General features: G+C 38.0%; 1 protein-coding gene across 7 annotated transcripts; it reads right to left on the reverse strand.

The window, feature by feature from the left end:
• Nucleotides 1-1,934: 1,934 nt before the first annotated feature.
• On the reverse strand, nt 1,935-23,786 carry LOC140953902 (G-protein coupled receptor 161-like). Of its 7 annotated transcripts, none has more exons than XM_073403294.1 (3): nt 23,652-23,780; nt 6,235-6,345; nt 1,935-3,965 (listed from the first exon to the last, which is right to left on the reverse strand). In XM_073403294.1, exon 3 carries the CDS (start codon nt 3,882-3,884, stop codon nt 2,874-2,876), a length of 1,011 nt encoding a protein of 336 aa, XP_073259395.1. In that variant the 5' UTR covers nt 3,885-3,965; nt 6,235-6,345; nt 23,652-23,780; the 3' UTR covers nt 1,935-2,873. The 7 variants fall into 7 exon arrangements, with proteins under 7 accessions (XP_073259395.1, XP_073259388.1, XP_073259382.1 ...); XM_073403287.1 differs by lacking the exon at nt 23,652-23,780 and adding an exon at nt 7,746-8,105; XM_073403281.1 differs by lacking the exon at nt 6,235-6,345 and having other exon boundaries at nt 23,652-23,786.
• Between the last annotated feature and the right edge of the window lie 259 nt (nt 23,787-24,045).

The raw sequence follows: 24,045 nt of genomic DNA on the forward strand, positions 1-24,045 counted from the left end.
GATTCATTTACAGTTTGTCACCCATGGAAGGCTGTTTAAGGGAAATGTTGTTAGTTGACTAAGTAAACAACTTCTAAACGAAAGCAATGGAAGAAGTGATGACAACGTGGTTCTTGAAAAAAGTTGAGCATTCTTAAATGGAAACTATTGTCGAATATAAGATTTTTTATATACAGTAATTTTAAGTGCAAAGCTATGTATGCTGCAAATTGCGTTAATTGCCTTTGGGACCTGCATAAGAAATCACGAGCGTCTAACCCGAAAGAAGGCGTAGTTTTTACTGAGACAGCTTTGTAAACAAAAGGGCCAGATGCTAAGAAGCTAAAGTTGGACGTAACTGCTAACATCTGGCATTGAAATTAAGAGTTTGACTGGGGACAACTTCACAACGTAGTTGCTACGCTACCCCCCCCCCCCCCCCTGCCGAAAAAAGAAGACTGACAAAGCAGTTACAGATTAAACAGCTTTGATCAGCAACATCATGATAAAGCTCGACTAGAATGCTTAATTTATAGCGTTAACCATGTACAGTTAGAAACAAATCTTGATTCACCCGACAGGATTCAACCTATGACATCCCAAACACCATGCGGGCATTCTGTTAACCAAGCTAAGAAAAGAGCCACTTGGACAGCACAAAGCCATTATTTTAACTAGGTTCATACGCGACTCACGCCCCACATACACGTACTACTTTGCGATGAATTAAGAAAGAGGGTAAATATTAAAGTTCGTTTGTGTTTTGGGTAGTGAATGAGGGAGATGCACACGAAGGTGGGTCAGATCGAGGTAAACGGTCACACCTTCCTGGGGGAGCATCACCTACACGCCAGTACGCACGTACATATCTGAAATGGAGTGGAAGTAGTCTGAAAAAAAAAAACAGCCGACGTTTGGCGACACTACCACTGGTTTCCCCGCCAAATGACGTCTGAGAAACGAGCGCAGAAATTCCATACTGATGACGCGACACTACCCATATCTGGGTAGTGCTTCTGATTGATCGTGCCGCGTGGGAATTTGATTCAACCAATCAGAAGCACTACCCAGATCTGGGTAGTGACGGGTCATCAGTATGGAATTTCTGCGCTCGTTTCTCAGACGTCATTTGGCGGTGAGACCAGTGATAGCGTCGCCAAATGTCGGCTGTTTTGTCAGGCTAGTGTCGAAGCCGTTGAAAATAGAACGATACTGGCTATCTTCTCTGGCAATCTTTCTATAAGGGAGTCTGTGATTAAATGTTTCCACTTGAGCAGACTCTAAGCGCGAGCGTTTGCCTTTTTGTTCTATCGACTACTGATGTTTGACAACCTTTGAGGCAAAATGATTCTCTTTGCGTACACTACATGAAATGTTCTAGCTACGCCCCTGCCTTTGAATCCAATCGAGAAATCAAGTTTTTTCGTCTTTGCACACTATCGTGACATATATGATGATTGGGCTACCTTTATCGAAGACTACCGAGCTTAAAGTGTAACACAATTCAAGCAACTATTTGTAACAAGTACGTAGCAACTTCGAGAGCAAATGGACGAATGATATCAATGTTATTTTAAGCAAATGGCGCTTGAGTTTGCATTTACAGAATGGATGAGATAAATGTAAACAAGGAAATAAACACGCTGTATAGTATTTTAATTACTCAAAAGTGGTGAACGTTGACTGCATCAAAGTAGTATAGTAGCCACCACTTTGGTCTCATTTTAGGGGAGGAATTTGATATCTTAATGTTCACGAATAACTTGTACATGATTCTCATAAAGCGAAAGAAGGACTAAAAAATTAATACTACATTGTTATGAATATTGAATGACGCCACAAGAAATCATTTAATCGTGACAGCACCAGAGGGCGCGCGCTTGGCAGCCAAACAAAATGTGTTCTCAAACAATTCATCTAAGGAGGAATCCCTTTTATACGGTCACTAATGGGTCCAAAACATTTGGCCGTGTTACCGAGGCAGAGTCAAATTTCATGACTTAAGGGTTGAAATGCAAAATACACCTACACCATACAACGCATTCGCACTTCTTGAAGGAATGTTCTCTTTAATAAACAACCGGAATGTAGATACTGCGTACAGTTATTGTAAAAACAACTTTAGACTCTCCTATCCTTTCCTTAGTAATTGGTTATTACACCGCCAAAAACACATTTTAAGTGTATTGTAGTCTAAAAACAATGAAAGAACAGGCTTAGCTTACTAAATCAATGAAATTGACATGACAGAGGTATTTTAATTTTCTAATTTCGAATGAGTTGTCGTATTAACGCGGTGAAATTATAAAAGATCGTACTGTTAGGGATTTTAAAATGTGGCCGTTGGCCGTATTAAAGGAGGGACAGTATTAACGAGGGATTTTTAAAAGAAAATTTATGGCCGTTTTGCCGGGCCAAGAAAAAGTGACCATAATATCAAGGTGACCGTATTTCTGAGGAGGCCGTAAGGTGGTGTTCCACGGTAATAACTAGCTTTCTCATTCTCATGGTGGATACAAAATTGACCTACATATCACTTTCTACAACCTCAATTATGGTAAAAATTGTCATACGGAACTTGTATATCTAGAAAGTCAGCTACGTATTAGTATTACTACACAGCTAAAGAAATGAAATTTTTTTTGTCTCAAAGTAGGATTTTATTTAACGACTCCGCAATTTCAATGTCCTCGCTTCGGAGAACTACTGAATAAACAGCTAGTGGGACGAGCGGGTCGATGAAAGCATACGCATGCAATGTTCGTCAGAATTGTTTCATTTTTTGTTACATTCCGAATCAAACACAAAGCGAATAGATGGAAAAGCCGAGTATTCAAGAAGTGCATCGAATTATTGTCAATTAATTATCCACTTTTTGGACGTTTCGTTTAAGGCTAGGTTACCTCAGTAGGGTGAACTTTCTTCTCTTTAATCCTTGCGCAAAGGGTACGCGCAGTTTGCAACATAGTCTTAAATTCTCGCTTTATCACTCGATTCATATAACCGTACAGATATGGATTGATAACTCCGTTGATATAATATAGTACTGACACAACATACTGTAACACCACAGGCGCTTCCAACCCTGAGTGAAAAGACCAGATATTTACAACCATATAGGGAGTCCATGATATGAATAAAACACCAACTATGCAAGCCAGTGTCAGTGAAGTTTTAATGTCCGCCCGCAGGGCAGAGTGTGGCTTGCGCACACAATACTGTCCAGTTGCCTTGATCGCTGACCCACCTGCTGATGATTCCGGCTCAAACGCTGAGTTCAGTTCTCGTTGCTGTAAGGCCTCGACTTCGCGCGCTATTTGTCTAGAATGACGTAATGCTATTCGAAGAATACTAATGTAAATAAAAATGATAGACGCCAATGGTAAAAAGTACAATGTGGCTAGCTTAAAATAGGTAAAGCTAACTGCTATGTTGTAGTCTGTATCGCACAGCCATAGGCCGGGTGTGTATTGGTAACGACTCCATCCTATAAGGGGAAAACCTGCTGTTATCAGGGCATATAGCCAAATGCAGACGATGCTTGCTATTGTCCTGGTTTTTGTTACCCAGCCTTTGTATTTTAGAGGAACATTTATAGCAAGATATCTGTCCATGCTGACGGATGACAGCGTCAGCACGGACACAGTACTTGATGCGTGCTGGAAGTAACCAATAATATCACATCCTGTCTTTCCAACGACGCTGGACTCCTGGATTAAGGAAGCGATGCCAAATGGCAGCAGAAATATTCCCACCATGATATCATTTATGGCTAAATTGACGAGGAAGAGGTGGGAGGGTGAATGTAGCCGCCTCACGCGGTAAATTATGTAACAAATTGTCGTGTTTCCGATTGCAGTGAGTATGATCATCAATGTAAAGATTACAACAAGTAGTGTCACCATGGTGATATTAGTCCTTTACGCATGTGCATTTTCATCTCATCGAAACCGATTATGACAGTGTCTGTCACGAAGCTTGGATACCTGTGGACAGAAGAAAAGATATTAATTTACGCCGTTTACAGCAAAGGTTTTGTTTTGGGGAAATTTTAAGACTCTTGTCTTTCAATTCTAAAACTTCCGCGCTGCCTGCAGTTGCTTCCTAGAGGCAGAATACCTTGTTTGAAACTGAAAACCAAGCAAAGTATTCCTACAATCTTCTTATGGCCCTTTTAGTATTAAAAAAGTCTTCACAATTCAAACACATTTCTTTGGTGTATTCTCTTTGAATTCATCTATTTAACTATTTCAATGGCTTTTTGCGTCCATCAACGTAGTCTCAAGCTAAAAGAAAACAACATGTAGCACCGAACAGTCGACAAGCGATTCCGGTTCTGCTTTTTTACTCTCGCCAAAGAAGGAAGAAAAGATAGGACACAGCATAAGAAATAGGTACGGGGTAAGTACCTATTTGTAACGAAAATTGTTACTGACGTGCGTTAATCCCTGCTAAATCGAAAAAAAGTTGCATGATACGAAATGGACGCTGTGTCTTTCCTGCTTGTATACTGTGGTTAATTAAAGTTTCTCGTAACCGATGCGTGATAGTTTTTCCGGCCTCAGTCTGAAACGCGTGCAAAGTAAACAATAAAGGAAAGAGTGACAGACGTGGTCAAAGTATCTTGGGACATAAAACATCCGAACACAAATACCAGTCTATCATGGAGTGGTTTTGCAATGACTATCAGAGATCCGATTAACATTTGTAAAGAGGCCTTTATAGAAACTGTGTGTATTAAAACATAGCTTGGCTGGAGCGAACAAGTTCCTTTAAAAGCTCTAAGATAGTCGACTTCATGGGAGACAGAGCCTAAGCTCATTTCAAGCCTCAAGCATTTTTTTTTCAGTTTATGTTGTCCCTCGTGTGTGTGCCCAATAGCCCCAGGTGGAGTGTATTACTGGGAATTCTTAGTGGGGGGTGTGCCGCCCAGCTCTGCGATTCCTGACCCTATTTCAGACCACAAAATGTCATTTTCCACACCCGTTTTCGGAGTTGGAGGTGGTCACAAAACGCAACATACGTGTTTAGTACATTGAGAGAAATTATGTCATCATTGCTGAGATTAGAACGCCAACAAAAATATTTCTTTCTTTCTTATTGACTAATAATATTTATAATTGAAACGACGAACACATTCACACAGTATAGCCGTAGTTCCCTTGTAAATCATACCCGATTCCAGACTAAAATGAGCAAAGTTTATACTCGTTTGCACATCAAAACTGCGCCAAAATATGCCCTTTGGGGCGGCATATACCTATATGACTTATGTAAGGGAGTACCCCCACCCCCGGGCTAATAGCTAGAGAAACGCAGAGAGAATAAGGATTTAAGCGAAAAAGAAGCCTTTCACCGCGATGAGATTAAAATTCGTGATATCAAGATTATTTCCATCCGGTCTCGTCCATTTACGGTTGCGCATATATAATTCCCTAGAAAGCCGATCGCAGTCCACGATACGCCATGAGTTAAGCGCTAAGCCGCTATGAAAAGGTCTTACCTTACTTAGAAATTTCATCATCTCCTCACAAAACAATACAAATTGCCTCTAAACTATAATCCCATCCGCCCTTAATCTAAAGGTTTAGCTTTACATCACTATTGTTAATTTATCTATATGCACCTACTGGCGGATCTTAAACAAAGTCTCGTATGGTGCAGCCAGTTTGGCGACTGATCTCATTAAAAACACTATGTTGCTGCCGAGAGTGTCATTGAAAGTCAATTTCTGAAGAAAATTGAAATTTTCGAATGAACCGGCTGTTTTTTTAAGGTCTTGCTTACATGTTTTCCAGTTTTACTTGTTTGAAGCAGAGGTGGCCAAAATTGTTGTGGAACTTTTCTTTGTTTGTGTGCAATCGTCCTAAGTAACCTACCCGATAAACTTGGAAGAAGATGATGGAAAAACGGAACACTTTTTCTTAATGAGCTAAATTCCCAGTTTAGCATATGTTTAATTCTGACAAGTGGAAAAGCATTACCTTTTTCAATTGAGCTATGATATTAAATTCCTCACAAAACTAATTGAACTTGTTGTTATTCAGTGTACTGTTTTTGGTTATGAAATGCGCAAAATTAGACTCAATATGATTCAGTCCTGGTTCAATATACAAGAATACATATGGTAACCAGGTTGTGAAAACTCTTATTGCGGACGATAAATTGTTCGATCTTGAATTCTGAGTCTGTTGACTATAAATTTCATTTCTACGAAGTTTAAAGTTTTTACTGGGTATTTAAACGTAATCTTACCGTAGTGTTCGGATTGTCAGAATCTCCAGGCTCATAAAAATGTCTTGTTGTCTTCGTACAACACACATTATTAACCAACCAAGGCTGGCCACAGTTTGCTTTTAAAACCCACTGCCGAGAAAAAGAAATGAAAAACTCATTGTTTATTGATACGCTATCCGCCTTGAAAGGCCTGAAAAACGGATCTCCAGTAGAGCTGTGTTGAGCGGTACAAGGACAATATAATATATTTTGATGATTGCCTATTGTTGGTAGTATAGAGCTGTATGTGATAAAACAAACGTAAATTCAGTATACGAAAAATGTTTTGCCATAAAATAATTTCATCACAAAAAAGGAAATATAGTGTTTTACATATGATTTAAAAGCTCAAGGAAGTATACGGCAGCTCTTGCATAATTGAAACCAGACTCAGTCTGAATCGAGCTACTCAACACGAAATATTGTTTAAAATAATAGATTTTTTTTCAAATAGAAGATACTCCATACTTGATCTAGAAATCTGTTCGGCAAAATATTAAAATGTATTTTACAAGCATTCAAAACGTCAGACTTATCTGCATTCGTCTCAAAATTTTCATTATTTTACTGCTGTATGTCTTATATTAGGGTACCCGAAGAAGAGCTGTCAGGTACCGGAAAATCGGAAATTGAAATGATTCAATCCACAATATATTTTCAAGATGGCTGCGTGTAGTAATCAAACAGCAAAACAAGAGATGACATATTATCGCCCTTCACAAAATTTGTGGAAAAGCTTCAGATCTTTGACGACTTTTTTGAGCAGCGCGTTTAGTCTCAATTGAGCATTACCAATTTCTCTTTAGCACAATGTTTTTTATGGCCTTTAAACTCCTTTTTTTTCTTCTCAAGAAGGAAAATAATAAATTTGTTGTGTTTACATTTCCTGTGAGCAGGTGACGACACCTGGATATGCCCTTTCGAAGCAGAGGTGGTATTTATTAACATTGTGTTGTTTAATATCGAAACAACTTCCAGTTTTACTGCACGTCATATGGACTTTTTGCTCTAACCCCTTGCGGTGAATATTAAAAGCTTTTTACTCAAAATAACCAATTAATTGTATATTCTGTGGTGACGTTATTTTTTTGGATAAAAATGAAAGGATAGAAACTATTGCACTTAGAAAAACGCGTCGGAGCAAATGTTTTTGAATTTACACTTTGCTAGGTTTTCTTTAATAGTTCTCTTGAAAGATTTCATTAAGGCTTCACATGCTTTCGAAGAAACACCCTCATTGCTTAGGATACAACTGATTGCCAGTACAATGTTCAGTGATGCACAAACTAAACTAAATAACTTGCGAATTTTTCGTTTTTATGCAAAAGTACATTTGTGCTCAGTAAACAAAGCTAATTAGAACGTTTAGTTTTCAGTAGGGTTGAATATGACATACAAGCCAAAGAAGAAAGGCTGCGAACACGAGACACAAGACACGTTGTTTGCAATGCAGAATGTGAATGAAATGGTATAGAATAGTTAATTCTCACCTACTAGCATCACTTGATGAACTACTTGAAATGCACACCAAACGATCGCTTGTGTTAGAAACAAGATAATATCATAGATATGACTCAGCTTTCCCTGTTATAAATTAAACAGTGATGCAGGAGTCCTCTGGCTTGCACTGAGCTCCTAAGATAAAAACGTTTCAAGCCATAATTCAAAATACGTACGAGATTTATGCTTACATCAGGGATACGACCTTTTATCTGTAACCATGGAACATCTGTAATCGTGGTTTTATGATTGGTTGGTTTCAAGAGTAACCTGCTTAGATGGAAAATATCACCAGAGCAGCACTTGAATAAAAACGCTATGCAAATTTTGGTTTGCGTAATTATGCAATTTTTTTGGCTGGTTTTTGCTTCAATTTTCAAGGTAACTTTTTCAAGGTTAGGTTTGGCCACTCTATCACTCTATGAAAATTACAACGGCAGTCTTCGCCCCGTTTGTTACCGCAACGTGTCTAAGTGGGCTGAGGTGTTGACAGATGTTTAAAAATTGATGCTCCTCGACAACCAGACCAGGGCCCGCGCACTGTACTTAATAAAACTAAGTACAGTGGAACCTCGATATAACAAACGGCCAAGGGGCTGCCAAAATATGTTTGTTATAACGAGGTTCGTTAACTTACATCGAGCTTCTTTATCATATTGCCATATATCTTACTATTACTATAAGTTTTAAAAAAGATAGTTCGTTAGATCGAGGCTGACTTCGTTACATAGAGGTTCCATTGTAATATACATTTTCATATAAAAAGTATCTTCGCTGAAATAAGAATCTTCCAGCAATTAAATTTATCATTGGTCCGTTTCGATCCTAGATCTGATGTGTAGTAAGCCTCAAAACGCCTATCTTCTACAAAACTGCACTTAGTCCTGGACTTCTGCGTTTTCAAACCAGCAAGGCTGTGGAGCATATGCAACGATGCAAAAAGGAGTCTTTTTCGATGAAGGTTCTCTACTAAATCTGAAGACCACTCCACGGAACTACGGTTTCTTAAAAACGAATTATATCGCGGGCTTAGTGATGATGTGGTCCATCTATTTTTATCTAAAACAACTATTTCGTCACTATATTATATTCTTTCTACTCGTACGTATTCTTGTTTTGGGTCACCTACTCGGTTATAGTTCTATGAACTATTTAGGTGTCCTAAACATATTTATTTCCTTTGAAGCTATTAAACTGGCAATAATCGGCGCAGTAAAACTTGATTCCTGAAATACTTTGGATGCAACGTTGTGGCTCTATATTGGCCTTTATATAAAAGCTCAAGACGTCCAAACTAAGAATCTCTTATTTAGCCTGAAATTGTTATATTATAAGCTCAAATGTAGAGCACATATAAACTGAAAAATCTTGTCTAATATAAAATGTTCATATTTTGTTTTTGCGACGTCGCAATTATGCATGGTTCAATTTGACCTGCTTGAATGTTCCATTTAATGAGCAGCAAGAACGTTCTTACAGCGGCTGTCAACCTCGCTTGCTTAGAGATTAGATCGAGAAATGAGGAGGCGATTAATTCTACAAAAAACAGGACTTAGTCGCTGAAGGTTTTTTACTTCCTACTTTATCGGCGACGATACTTTTTATTTGTTTCTGAATTGATTTAGTAAGCGTGTTGGCGACGACTGGAAATACGTCTGCGGTCGCAGGTTATACACGTGCATATATACACGAAAATTCAAGGGCCTCAATTCCAGAGCAATTACATCATTGCTAGAGATAAAAAAAGCCTCCTTTTCTTAAGCTGGATTATCAGCCGCTGTTCGAGAAAATGAGCCCGCACTCACGATCAAAGACCGGACCCGGGAGACGGCGGAAATCGAGCCTACCTTTTCTCAGCGATTTGAATTGATACGAAATATATTTTACCCCGCTACTCAGAGCCAACAGCCGATATAATTGTTGCCAACCAATCTACAAAGAAAGTCAATGAATGCCTAAATGTTGCACACTGCACAGTCAAGAAGCTCTTGAGAAACGCGGTAAACATTTGATAAGTGCTAATGTGCGTTCCAGATCGAAATGAAATTAGATAAGAGATCTCGAGGTTTTATTTTTTGAGAAAGGAGAATCAGAAAACCTTAGAAAAATCTCACGGTGCAAAAAAGACAGCCCACAACAAACTCAACCCACATAAATGAACGCTTATTCGAAAGGAAACAGGGCTTGGAGGCATGAGCTCTCACAACCATGCCATCCTTGCTGTGGTTAATCAGAAAGGCAGTAAGCGCCGTTTGATTCAATTAAGAAGATCTCTTTTGCAACTGCAAAAAATGGTCGATCCAGTTATCAAAACTTTTTGTCCAGAAGAGTCCCAAAATGACCAACCTCCTTGATGTCCTAGTCAAACATTAATCTCTCTAAAGCTAATGTCGATGAGATATAGTTAGATATGACAATCTTATCTAAAAGGACTACGATGCGTGACAAGAATTCATGGTGACAGTGATGGTTAAATTAAATTCATCGGTTTTCACTTTTTGCCGAGGATATCTGTATCTATACAACCTAATTCATGAGCAATCCACTTAGTTTACAGAAAAAAAAATCCAGTTCTTCTAATTAACTCGTGATAACATCCAAAAACAAGGCCATCTCGGAACTTGTATTTTGGCTACAGTAGCACCACGCGCGTTAGAAATTGAACAGACACGTTTTAATTAAGCGTTCATTGAAATGAACATAGAAATCTTCCTTCCGTTTCAAGAAAGATGGATTAGCATTATTTACAACACAAAAAAATTGAAGAACGGCCAATGAACTAAGTTCATATAATTCTCTTGCAGGAAATTCATCTAATAACTAATCAATATTTTTTTCTGAAAGTGACAGCGAAAATGAATGACTGGCAATTGACAAAAACGCCCCAAATTTCTAACAGCTGCGGCAGTTTTTTAATTGTTTCAAAGTTGTGGCGTTGACATTTTTAATCAGGCAAGAATTATATTAATTGTGCCCTATATCCAGAAAAAAACCTTCTGCAGTCGCTCTTTGTGTTTAGTAATATGTGGGAAGACTGAGAATTAAGAATCTTAAAATATTGCAGAATCTTAAAAGGTTAAAAAAATTACTCTTTGAAATTTTATTTCATTCGTCGCTTAACGTTCCTGTATATATATATTACTGTATTTCATTACTAAAATATTACCCTCGGGTAGTAATTTGTTGTTATTTCCGCGAAATATTTCATAACACAGTGTTATCAAAGTATCTCTGGTAGTGTTAAACTATTAAAGTTTTTCCATGATTTTTCCACCTAACTTCTTTACAAGTTAAGTTCGGGGCTATCGGCTTAGAATTATCTAGGAGGTGTAAGTGTTACAGCGAAAAATCTCATGTTGAGAGCGAGAAAATAGGCGAGAGAGTGTTAGAAAAAAGAACATTGGCTATCCGTGGTTTTATACCCAGGTATACCAACGAATAAGTTCTTGCTATGTAATTCGTTGTTTCAAATAACGCTGTTTGAAACCTTGGGTCATTAACATATGACACACATGTCACGGCGTTTGTTTGATCACGTACATATCTTCTTGGCGAAAATGGTATTGTCTCGTTATGGTATTGGATATAGGAGATTGCTATAAAAAGCGCTTAATCTATGATAACAAAAAGAAATAAAAACGAAATAATTTGTAGAGCTTTGAATAAAATTCTAGAAAGAAAACTTTCTTCAGAAACCTTATCGTAAATCAAACACTTTTCGCCAACAAATATTAGCATGTCAACAGCGCTAAACAAATCTAACTATAACATTGTATTGCCCGTAGTGCCAGATGAATCGATGCTGACGGAGGAACATCTCAAATTTTTTTAACGAAGTCTTTAGGCACTGTAATTAGTTAGCCGAAATGAGAACCGGTTTCCTCTCTCTTTCTTTCTTTTTGTCTTTTTTTTTTCAGAAAGAAAGAAGCTTTCGTGACATACATCCGAAAATTTACCCTTATTTGCTTTAATGTCAGGTATGAAAAATGTCATCTTGTGTAACAAATACAAGACCATCCTATTAGAATGTTTGGGCAAGTAAGAAACCAATACAGCCAAAAAATTCGTTAGGGAAGATCCCGATTTTAGACAATTTTGGCTTAAAGATAGAAAAGATTTAACACGTACAGACAACTTGCTGAAATAATACAGATTGAAACGTACTTAAAACGTTAGAACGCCACTCTATTCAGCCCTTGGTACACTTGTCCAAGTCAACGACATACCTCTCAAAATACTGCATCTATCCCAACGTCTTCGAAGATTTATACCAGATTTTAATCACCAAAGATGATTCACATTCAGGTAAATTCGACTGAGAAAACTACGTTTATACTTCCAGTGTTATGACTACTTTGAATAAACTGGTTTATACATCAACGAAGTGTGACGTCAAGCCAGTGGATAACTACCTTTTTAGATAATGGGCCATGCTTTGTTTTCAATTCAAAGCCGTCAATCTTTTCTTTTCGTCTAGCAAACGTGTTTAATTAGAAAAACCACAGAGGCGAGTTTCAATTCTGATACGTTCTTGGACTGTAATTGAGAAAGCAAATATTTTACGCACGCTATACTCAACACAGTGGGAGCTCGAATCTAAATTTAGATTTAGATTTTTAAAGAGCTTCGGGAACTGTTATTCAAAAATCTACCGTAATCGACGAGTAGCGATGCTCTGGTTATTTCCCTAAGGGTAAAATCATAAAAAACTAAATATGAAACAATTACAGTAAAATATTGAGAGAATTAAACCATAAACACTTTTACCTTTTATCTGAGAAAAGATGGTTTAAAAAATGCTTGCGAAACAAGTTCTGGCCTTCATATTCTAATTATTCGATTTTTCATGTGATTTTTAATAGACGCGACTTCCTCGCCGAGAAATCACCCCTTTTTCGAATCTACTCTAAATTTAATGGGATTTACTGGTGATTTTTGGTGCGAGATTTACCAAAAACCACCCTTAGCTTAGCAGATCATGAGTGTTTCGTTGGTAACCGGTGCACAAAGCGCAATTTCGTGAAGACTCAAGATAACGGGCCTGTGCTAATGAACTGTCCCTACCTTATGATCGATTTTTTTAATGTTTTGTTTTGTTGCTTTTTCTTTTAACCTCAGTCCAGTATGTCGGTAGATTTTCCATAACTTGCAGAAAAATAATTGTTTCGTCCTAATTTCTTTCTCCAATGTAGCTTGTGCACAGCCACCCCCTCTCCTTCCCCGATGGGGGGGGGGGGAGGGGAGGGGAAGGGGGGCTGTACACAGACAACGCCATTCGTTATTTTAAAAACGAAGACGTATTTCCGTTTGTCGCTTTTCTCCGCCTCCGTCCCAAAAGTAACCACGTCACCATGGCGAGCGACAACCGGAAATACGTCTGCGTTCACAGGTACTCGGCTTGGGAAAGCTTAGTTGGTGTTCTTCGTGTCTGTGATGAATTCGCTACCGAGACTTCATGTACACCCAAATCTTGTTCCTTGTTGTTATTGGCATAAAAGCCAAAATAATGATCTAAAATTTAATTTGTTGAAAATAAAAGAGAGTAGTTTGTCGGTCATCAAGCCTTCTGTTTCGTGGGCGGATTTAGCAGTGGTAAGAGGGAACCCCACCTCCGTCTTGAAGTTCTGCATTACTTTCAAAGAAATCCAAGTAAAGTTAAATGGTATCTATATAGCTGACAAGTGTCTATTCTTCCCCATCCCCACCTTTCTGAATTGCCTGGATCCGCCCCCGTGTTTAGAATCTCTTGATTGATGAGATGGCGAGAATTTCACGAAAGCTGTAAATAAATTAAATGCACAAAACGGAATTTAAAAGGTCTGCCCTTTTAAACCTGTAGTCGGGTTGTTTACTGGTAGGCTGTTTTGGTTCAAATTGGTCCCTGCAAACTGATGGCTCCGCAAGATCAACATTGTTCAACTCTAGCTGGTTATGAGGAATAATCCGAATGGATTTAGGCCAATCAGAAACGGAGAAATATTTTGAATGAATAAGTAACCTTTATCTTCTCTTATTGACGAGGCAAATTTTTCTAACACGTAAAAAAGATGATGTCAATTTTTAACTGCCGGACTTGATATTTTTAAATAGCCTTACAGCAGAAACAACGAAGTTTAAAGACCAGTTGAGTTGAGTTTAATGCGCCGATCAATTCGAAACTTCATCATTCCCCTGGGAAGTCCCCCGGTCATTTGACGTTTTTGAGACAGGCCTTGTCAAACTCCCATTTCATCGCCTCCAATGCAGGGCCAATGAAATGGTCAAATGCCTATAAGAAAGATATGTTTTGCAGATTGAAGTTCGAATAATAAACTTTACATTTGTTCCGGACATCTGATAATAAGTAGATTGTACCTCTTATTAATGAGAATTGCCAACGAGCAGCCTAATAATAATAATAATAATAATAATAATAATAATAGGCTTTATTTAAAGTGGGTAAAACACTTAACAGTAGTCCTAAGACACTGATGACTCTGTAGCCCTCAAAACAAATTACAAATATAGATTCTGCAACTAAAAACTATAAAATATACTATTTTCAAAGATAAATTAGGATAAAATATAATAGATAATTTCTAAAAAGACATTATGACTAAGATAGATAAAAACAACATAAAACGTATATACAATTACAGTCTAAGGAGCATCGCAGCCTTTTGTTTAGCTAGAAAGGATTTAAAAACGTTATGCTTAAAATTTGCTAGCGAGCCATTATTTCTTATATTTGCATTCATGCAATTCCAGTCCTTTATAGTCCTAATAGTAAAAGTACGTCCTCCTTCTGTTTTTCGTTTATACTTAGGGTACACCAAATTTGCCCATGAAACAGAGGGCTTGATGACCGACAAACTACTCTCTTTTATTTCCAACAAATTAAATTTTTGATCATTATTTTGGCTTTTATACCAATAACAACACCGTGCGCGATTGTTCCAGGGGCAGAAAAAATCTTGAATCGAACTAACATATAGTAATGTAAGGCAACATTTATGACGTAATGCAGAACAGATAATGCATTGTTTTCGAGCGAACACGTGATGCAGATCAGAGAATCCACGAGCCGTGTGCGTGTTTGTGAGTCCGGTGCTCATCCTGTCTTCAACCAATCGTCGGGTGGATATTCATTTGCATCCGTTACGCGATAGCTGTCGCATTTACGCGCTGGAATTTTTTATTGCCTGCCGCTAAGATAAAACAACGCCGAAAAATTGATTGTGTCTTTGAAGCAAAATAATTCGGAAGGCTTCGTCGGCGCAATATAAACCTTGTTTAAAAAGAGACCAAATATAAATCTGTACGTTAAATATTCGCGGACTTAAATACTTTTTCTTGAGGATAGGCAAAATGACATGTGGGCAACTTCGGACAAAAACACGAACATCAATATCTCGAGAAATTTGCTATGTAAAGTCAGGATTTCCATTCTTTATGCAGTAGAACGGTTTAGTTCACTATTTTCAAAAGACAAACTTAAAGCCAGGGGCGGCACACATACACCAACCCATGATCCGCTTTCCCCGCGCATGTCGTTGGAGAACTTCCTTGCGGTTCCCAGGCTTCACACTTGCATGTGTTGTGTGGAGCTGGGGTTTACAGGAGTGCCCTCACTCGCCTCGGCAGTAGGGACCTTAAGATCCGAGGACGGCGACGGCAGAGAAAGCTTCGCTTAAAAGTGAATTCGAGTTCTTTCAATCTTCATCGCGATTTCTCTAAGTCACTAACTTTGTGAAATGTTGGCGAACCCTCCTAAAATTGAATTCCGAAGAACCATAGTCAGGTTCAGAAAGAGAGAGGAAGTTTCGTAGTCGCTTGTGTACTTCCTCTGTACATCGTGAAATTAGGCATTTTCACGTCGTAGTCGTGCAGTGGCGGCAAAGAAATGTACAAAAAAGGGTGATGCACGTGCAAAATTGTTGTTTTCCTAATTAAACATATTGCTTTCGTGGCGTTCCCGTTGCTGTCGCCGTCGTCGGATCTTAAGGTCCCTAGTAGGGGGTTGGAGACACGGGTTTTCTCCTTTCATTGACCTAAAGGCTATGCCATGCTAATGAGCCCCAATAACTACAATAAGGGCCAAACAGCTTTCCATTGTTGCCACTGCCTGGTTGTTATGGCTGTGCAAATGCGTACAGGTTGGTGTATGTGTTTCTCTTGCTTGTACTATTTTCAAAGTAATTTACGCTTATGCAACCGAATTAAGTTCAATCTATTATTCATACATTACTGTAATTAACGACATTTTTAAAAAATTGAACCGCGCGCATATGGGTAAAATCTTTGCTCGTTGGCACTTAGCGATACCTATAACTAGTATACTCTGTATTGAAACAGGCAGTGATATTATGGCCATGGTGACACGTTTCTTGACCTACCATTTAAAGTCGCTCTTATTTCGCACTCTATTGAAATAAACCGAGCTGACTGCAATCGGTGTCTCACTCCTATAATTTACTTATAGGAGTTGTTTCTCACTTTACATCTTATCTACGGTTCTTTCTTTGTTTAATGACGGCAAGTACTTTGAGATACCTGGTAATGGCAGCCACTTTCACTTACAAAATCAACACTGACGTTGAAGTCCTTGTCGAAAAATCCGTTCTTACAAAAGCTTAGTCTTTAGCTTTAAACGCCTCCACCTCACTACTCGGAGAAAGATCACATTTATCGAAAATGACCACGTTGTCAGACATGGCATTGTACCTTTAAGTTAGTTGCGGTTCAAATTCCCCACCCCACCCGGGTTAAGGTCAAATTCCCCACTCCCAGGGCACAACTGGTAGACAAATGCAAGGGGTTGCCCAGGGAAGTGTTGAAGTTTTGGATAACATGTTTTAATCATCTTGTCACTGAGAAGGAAATAAAGGAAACAGTTATGCTGACTTTTTCAGCTGACTTGCACGATCAACTGGTCGAGTACTTGTGCACTTATGTGGTACTCAATAGTCAGGGGCACCCAACGACGGTTCCCGCCTACATACATTGAAAACACTTTTTAGGCTATCCAGAGTATTTTTAGATCTCTACAAATTCATTCTGAGCGAGGCAATAAAATTTGTATCTGTTCGGTCGTCCTAGGGAAACTTGAGTCTTTTCGAAATTACGAGGGGCTAAGTATTATTTTCCAGAAAAATTTTAGATAAAATTTGACATATTTCGAAAGAGAGAATTTTTCTGATTCCTCTTTCCATCACATTTTTGAATCCAAAAAGTTTTAGTTGCCTTTTTTTACGAAAAATAGCATAACGTGGGGTGTGAAATATGAAAAATCATTTTCAGAAAATCATAGGGAATTTATAAGATAAGCTTCGAAAATTGTACGTAAATGGAACGATCTAGAAATTTTTAGCCTTCCTCAAGTGATAGAAAATTCTAGCAATATTTGCTTCTCTGAGCAGATATTTTACAGAAAACAGTCGCCGGGTGCCCCTGAATGGTAAAAGAGATGCCAGAGGGTTTGGGTATAAATTTGGATTCCTTTTCTGAAAAAGAAATCAATTATAACAGCTCAAGTGTCTTAAAATGGTATCGATCGTTAGATAGAAGGGAAATTTGTCTAGTCGTCTTCTCATATATATGACGCTTACATTAACGGATGTCGTTTCCAATTAGTTCCTCTTTGCAATGACTCAGGAAGTTCCCTTTTTACAATTCCTCGGAGATAACTGTTTTGGACCCTGCACGTGCATCATTCAAACGCTAGCAATTGCTGCATGAAATACTGCAAGTCTTCGGCCAAACAATATTCAGTATTAAAGAATCCAATTCTTTAATACTGAATATTGAATTCACTGAATATTTCGGCGACCTTTTAACCTAAACGTGGTTGGTTTTTCGTTTTGCTCTTTCTAAAAATAACTGAAATCAATATTTTTACAAAATACGGTGTTGCTGTTTTGGGAAGAGGTAAAAATACCAAGCGAAAGTATTCAGGTCGATAAATTTTTAGACCCACGGGTCAAGGTGATCACACTTTGGACTTTACAAACAGAATAATCTAGATTATTGAACCAAGTTTATTTATTTAACCAAAACAACCTTTTTACATGCAATAGACTTTGACTTGTCCGGTCATTTCGGTCCGTCGGACCGAAATGTTCCTTACAGCTGGAAAAATCATTGTCCCCAAAACGAATCTTGCTCACAAGTACAAAAACAAAACTCATGCACAGTGGCTTGAATCGGGCGTGTGCCACCCGAATGTACCGTTCCATCCTTCCATTAGCGACGTGGAATTTCCGAAATTTTAAATCGAAATTTTTGTCGAATTTAAAGCACCCAAGATGTCTTTGATCCCGGACTGCACTGCCACGGACAGCAAAGCATGGAATAGGATTAAACTCAATACCGGGTGCTAGCCAATGCCAACGAGAGTCAAACGTTTTGCACTTTAAACGGAATAATGCCCCTTTGACAGCCATTTCAGAGCAAAATTGCTCCACCTTTGAAGTTCAACGAAGTCGAATATGTAGCAGCTTTGGCGAAAGACAAAGACGCGGTCTCCCACCTCGGACAATCATTTAGAAAAAGGCTTGCTTAAAAGTGGCCTTTACTAACCGAGACCACACGCAGCTGTGCCTTTAGTTAGCAGAGGGGTTGTCTTGAGCAGTGGCAGCAAAAGAGTCGTCACTTCTTAGTCTATTTAATGAGGGTAACATTAATTACTGATGACTCCGTAGTTTACATAATGGCCCTCCCTAAGCTAATCTATAACTAAAACAAACCTCCAACCCGAGTTTACAATAAAAAAAATTAAAAAAAAAAAGAAATTAATACGTATAGTCAATACTTAAATGTCCAGTAACAGAATCATTAATTTCCAACGGCATTTTTCTATGGAGGTCTCTTAAAAAGCGCTCCAGTGAATACGTATCTGTAAGAGATGGCTGTGCTCCGTTCCTCAGTAGAGTGACACTAACACTAGAGTGAAATGCTTTGAGGTCTGACTTTAGAATTTTTTTCAAGTTTATGTTCTTTCTGGTCTTCCTGCGTTCTGCCAAAAGTAGCGAAGTTTGCTTTTTTTTCAAGCATATTATGCTTACAGTCTTTTTATTCGAAGTTTTGACCATAAAACTTCCGATGCGCAAATCTTTATGACGTAGGGCCTGTATGTAGCTTGACAGAGCGAATAACTCACCCAAAAGAAAAAAAAACGAAACGAAACAAAACCAAAGAAAGAAAGAAAAAATAAAAGAAAAAAAATGGGGGGAAAATTCTCTCCCAGCTTGTTTTTCATGAGCTCTCTAATGCATGAAGTAGCTGCATAGTCGGATTCGCTTCCTGAACATATTTTTCACGCAGAAAATAAAATGTAAAAACTTTTGAACAATATTACCTCTCCACGCTTACCGCCAGACCAAATATAATCATTTTACTGTCTTGGAGGGTTGTCGTTTTTGATCCGTCATCAATACTTGCAAGAACTAGAAGGCACGTTTCACTTCATGGCTGGACGCTGTCATATAAATTATGGCTTGTTACTTGTGTTATTTTTGCTGAGGGAACTGCCAAAATGATAAATGAATCCGGCCCCTGAGGCACTTTTTGATGACTGAGACAAGGAGTATTATCACAGGTCACGAAATGTGATTTAACAATTATATCTGAATGCTTGGAGAGACCTTTTTCATCCAGAAATAGCTCAATGATTTAAGAAGCTACGCTTGTTAAAAAGATACAAACGCACATACCAAGAGCAGGAATAAATCTTACAATATTGCAATAGCCTCAAGCCAGATCTATATCTTCTAACTATTCGGATCTAATAATTGCGTTAAACTATCGTAAATTAAGGGAAAAGAGTCATTCAAACATGCACGACGCACAGGGCCTAGAGAAAAGGATAATATCTCTAACTAATGACAGCAGAATGAATACTAGAAAGTACCTGTTTGACTTTGACTTTGCTTCATGATTGCATATTCGCTAGTTCTTGTTTTTAATTCAGAAGCGAAAAAATTCAGTTTTCCCTAAGCTTCTAATAAAACATACAGCAGGTTTCAATTTTCTTTTTCGTATTAAAAATATCTCAGTCGTTATTCACATTTTGTTATAGCATATATATTTAAGGTGATTCCAGAAAGTCATGAAATATTATTTTGTTTAATTTTAGCAATTCAACAGCCGTGTTATTTCTGAGGCTATGTCACTTTCTTTTAAAGTTATATTGCATCTTGAATGCTAATTTTGTAGCTACAAAAAGTAAAACAAATACTAAATAAAGAAATGCCAAAATTAGGGATCTGAGAAAAAATAGAGCTAGAAAAAACAGGGAAGGTAGCATGCATTTTGCCCGGGGAAAAACACTAATTAAAAGGGAAAATTTTTCGAACCAAAAGTATCTACTAGGTATCGACTTTTTTTACGATTTGAGAGGATTTTTTTCACGGCATACTCAGTCACACCACTTTCACACTGAAGGTGCATGCATGATTTTAGGTGATTTCAGTCACACAGATGACCTCGATGTGGGCAAAAGAAACAAGTTTCAACTACAACACAATATGTAAGTTTCTTGTGTACTGGGATATTTATGAACCTCAGTATTTAGCAAGGGTACGGTTTGTGCGAGATTTTTCCCTGTTCCAGTCGATTTAAGGTACCCTCACTAAATGCCCATATATTCAAGTGTACGTTTGATGTTTCATGTCCCAAATCTAATAAATCTGTTTCGCAGGTAAACAAACTCTAATTGAATTAATGCGAGTCCTAAGTTTTCATAGGTTGACCTTGTTTATAAAAAGCACGGAGGTGCTGTAATTTTAGGGCAATCCTCTTCAATCATGGTCCAAGTATCAAAGTCCTCAAATAGAATCTCATATGAACAATACAATCAATTGAGATGTGTAATACTTATCTTGTGGCTGGACTATGTTTTCGTGAGCTCAGGCTGCTTGGGAATTGCCATTACGATTTAAATACGATTTGTTTGTAGAATGACTAAACTTTCAGATTCAAATACATACTAATTAAAAAATACTGGTGACAAAAATGGACCCGCGACATTGGGACTCGCACCCACGACTTCCAACCTAGGAAAAAAAAATGTCGCCAATTATGCATACATTCTTAATGAAACCTACAATTTGATAGTTAAATTTTTTCGATCAAGAGAAATCGCACAAAGTTTCAAAGCCGCTCATGCAGATGCATGTCTTTCTACGTTACCCTTTTCCAGCGAAACAAGGTTGCGAAGATCCCTTGCGTAGTGCGCAAATCTTGTGCTCATCACAAGAAGGTCGAAATGCTCTGTATCAAATTCCCTAGACATTTTGCTGAAAACCCCGTTTTGTAGTTGCAAACTTTGTTTCAAGTTGAACACTACACTCGGTTCTATTCTTGATGCTAAATTACCCGTAGTAGAATGACGACGGCTATCACGCTTTCCTTTAAAATGACGCTGGTTCACGCGTGCCCACTACTAAGTTTTGAGAAAATCTCGTTCTTGTTAAAGTCATGCTCGTGACTTTTTTGGTATTGCCTTGTTTTGGTGGGGCGGGGGACTATGAGAGGTATAATATTGCGTCATTTACTTTGTAAAACAATCAGCGTTCGTAATATGTTCGCAAGCGATTTCTCGTCCTTGCATTTGGCGGCCAGCTATCTGGATTTGTTTTGAGTTATGATTGGTTCATTCGATTGCCTAGCGAGAGTGTGATGATGGTGATGAACAAAGAAACGATGTTGACAACTTATCCTGTAAATCCAAAAATCTTATCCATTTCATTCAACGTAACAAATGTAAATGCAAGTACATCGGAGAGACTATACGCCAACTTAATGAACGATTTGGTGAGCTCCGCAGATCCATCTTAAACCACCATCAACTCAGCGATCCCACTCCTGTCTCCCTACATTTCAATAAACCTGGATATTCAATCAACGGCGTTCGTATCATTCCACTTGAACTCAAAAGAAGCAACCGTGACGCAGTGAGAAAGGCTAGAGAGGCTCACTTAATACACAAAGGGAAAACATTGTCTCTAGGAATAAATAGACGTGGCGAAGCTCGTTGGTACACGATACTACTTATTCACCTACACCAATCACTGACAATCTATGGTTTAATTTTATATTTTGAAACCCTTATTTGTAACGAACTTTCAGTTTTACCTTCATTTTTCTTTTAGCCCCTGAAGTACATTTGTCTTTCAAACTGAACTATTGGGCAAATTTGTTTAAATACATTTTTTTCGTTTTATTCTTTTGTTTACTTGTTCATCGCCTTGCTGTAAGGATCAGTTTGCCGTTTTATCTTTTGTACAAGTTGTATTCTACTGATCCAGGTCTACAACTGGGAGATCCGGCACCACTTATAACCGTTTGTCGCTGTGGACTTGCTACTATTTAATATTTTGACACTGCCGGTGAGACTGGCTAAAAAAGTTGCCTGAAATTATACATAATTTTTCAAAGTTGCTTAAAACTGTACATCCCTCTTGCGTCAGCGTGAATGTTGTGAAGTTCATGGCGCTTTTCCACTTGGCTAAATACAAATAGACCTTTTCAGGGTTTTTTCAACTTTTGTCATGGACAAATTAGGGAACATCCGTCGACACCACTGGAAAGAGCGCCATAATATCAGTAAAACTGCTTTGTATCTCGTGCTTTGGAAATAAAATGTGTACCATAAAAACACCTTACGAACTACATTCACGTTGATCAGAAAGAAAAAAATAAAAAAATAAGAATGGCTGTGATCTGTTGCTATATGCCAGTACTAACAACAACGTACCGTTTTATTATTCATTCGTTTGCGGACAAAATGAAACAAAGCGTCCAGCAGGGGTTCTGCAAAGTGAAGAAAGAATCTTAAGCATTTAAGTAGTTCTTAGTTGTTGATTAAGAAAGATTTCTGGTTGAAAACGACGTGGCTGCTTCTCACTATGATTAGTGTTCAGTACTGGAATAAAAAGATTTTTTATTCATTAAACGCCCTTCATCTAAGCACGTAAGGTTTTCACCTTTTTCCTCCTAGACTAAGATCTGGCAAGATTACTTGTCACAGTAACTTTTGAATCTGTGGATGAAATCCTATGGAATTAATACAACTCGCATGAAACCTCTTCTGCAGTAGTTTCACAAGGGGCTATTTATTTAAAATTTTGAGTCTGTCAGTCGAAATCCTATGGTATTACATCAAATGAAAGCTCTTTGGCAGGATTTTTGCGTAGTACAATTCATTTCGAGGAATTTTACCCAAAGAAATTTCGACCATTATTTAAAGGGGTTAATTGATAACGAAATGATGAAAGGTAGTAGGAAAGCAAGCTCTGCATGCAGATCCATTAAAGCTCTGCAGCTAGTGCCCCCCTATGAGCGCTTATCATGGGTTTCCAGCTAGTCTATCATTTTCAAATTCAGGTCTCAGAGATAATGAATAAATATGACACTTGAGACGCTCAATACGAGTGAGAACTTGTCATTTCTGTTTTTAGCTTGTAGTCTATCATTTTCAAATTCAGATTTAGATATAACGGTGAAAGCTTTTTTCAACTACATCAGACAATTTTCAAAGCGTGAAATATAGCAAAAGACGAACAAAAAGTAATCTTCCATGTGTCGGCTAAACCATTTGATAAACGTTTTGTACAAACGAAAAGCTCATAGTGTTGAAGAAATGGATGTTGCTGTCGAGGTTTCCTTTGACTGAGAATTCTTTTTAAAACCAGTTTGACCTTATTTAGCTTAAATTATAACGGAAATTAAGAAATAAAAACTCGGTAACATGGCAATAATTTGTCCACTTGAGCAAAGGGCGAAAAGTTAGAAGCATCGATGCCTTACGAACAAGAACATGTGGGTTTTTTCCGCTTCCTTTGGCTGCTTCTACTTTAATCTCATCGTTCAAACTTTCCAAGTTTTATCTCAATAAACTGAAAAACTGGTGTACTTACATTGCGTTCATTCATGAGCAGGTGCGCTGCTTGGAAAGGCCGCCATACGGTCAGAGACCTTACATGCCGTATTTCTCGTTCTCCGAGCTTGTGCTGAGAGAGGTGATATACGACCATCACGTACGTCTTAAATAATTTTTAGTTCTCGTGACAGTTAAACATTGAAAACATCCTTAAACTTGTTTACGCCAACGCAAGAATTTTGGAGTATCGTTTTGCATAACAAAAAAAAAGATATCGTCCAGCTGGGATACCAGCTAAAAACGTTTTCCGTCGATAAACATTTTCTTTGGTCTCGGTTAGAAAAGCTATAAAAAATTTCCTTGTTTTATTGGGTTTGATATAGAAACTTTTATTGAGGTAGGACGGCTATTTGTAATCAAATTAAAACACA

Source organism: Porites lutea, chromosome 1, assembly GCF_958299795.1.
Source record: "Porites lutea chromosome 1, jaPorLute2.1, whole genome shotgun sequence".
NCBI lineage: Eukaryota > Metazoa > Cnidaria > Anthozoa > Scleractinia > Poritidae > Porites > Porites lutea.

Coding starts and splice junctions, on each gene's coding strand:
- LOC140953902 (XM_073403281.1), bottom strand. CDS start 3,884: ATGGTGACACTACTTGTTGTAATCTTTACATTGATGATCATACTCACT.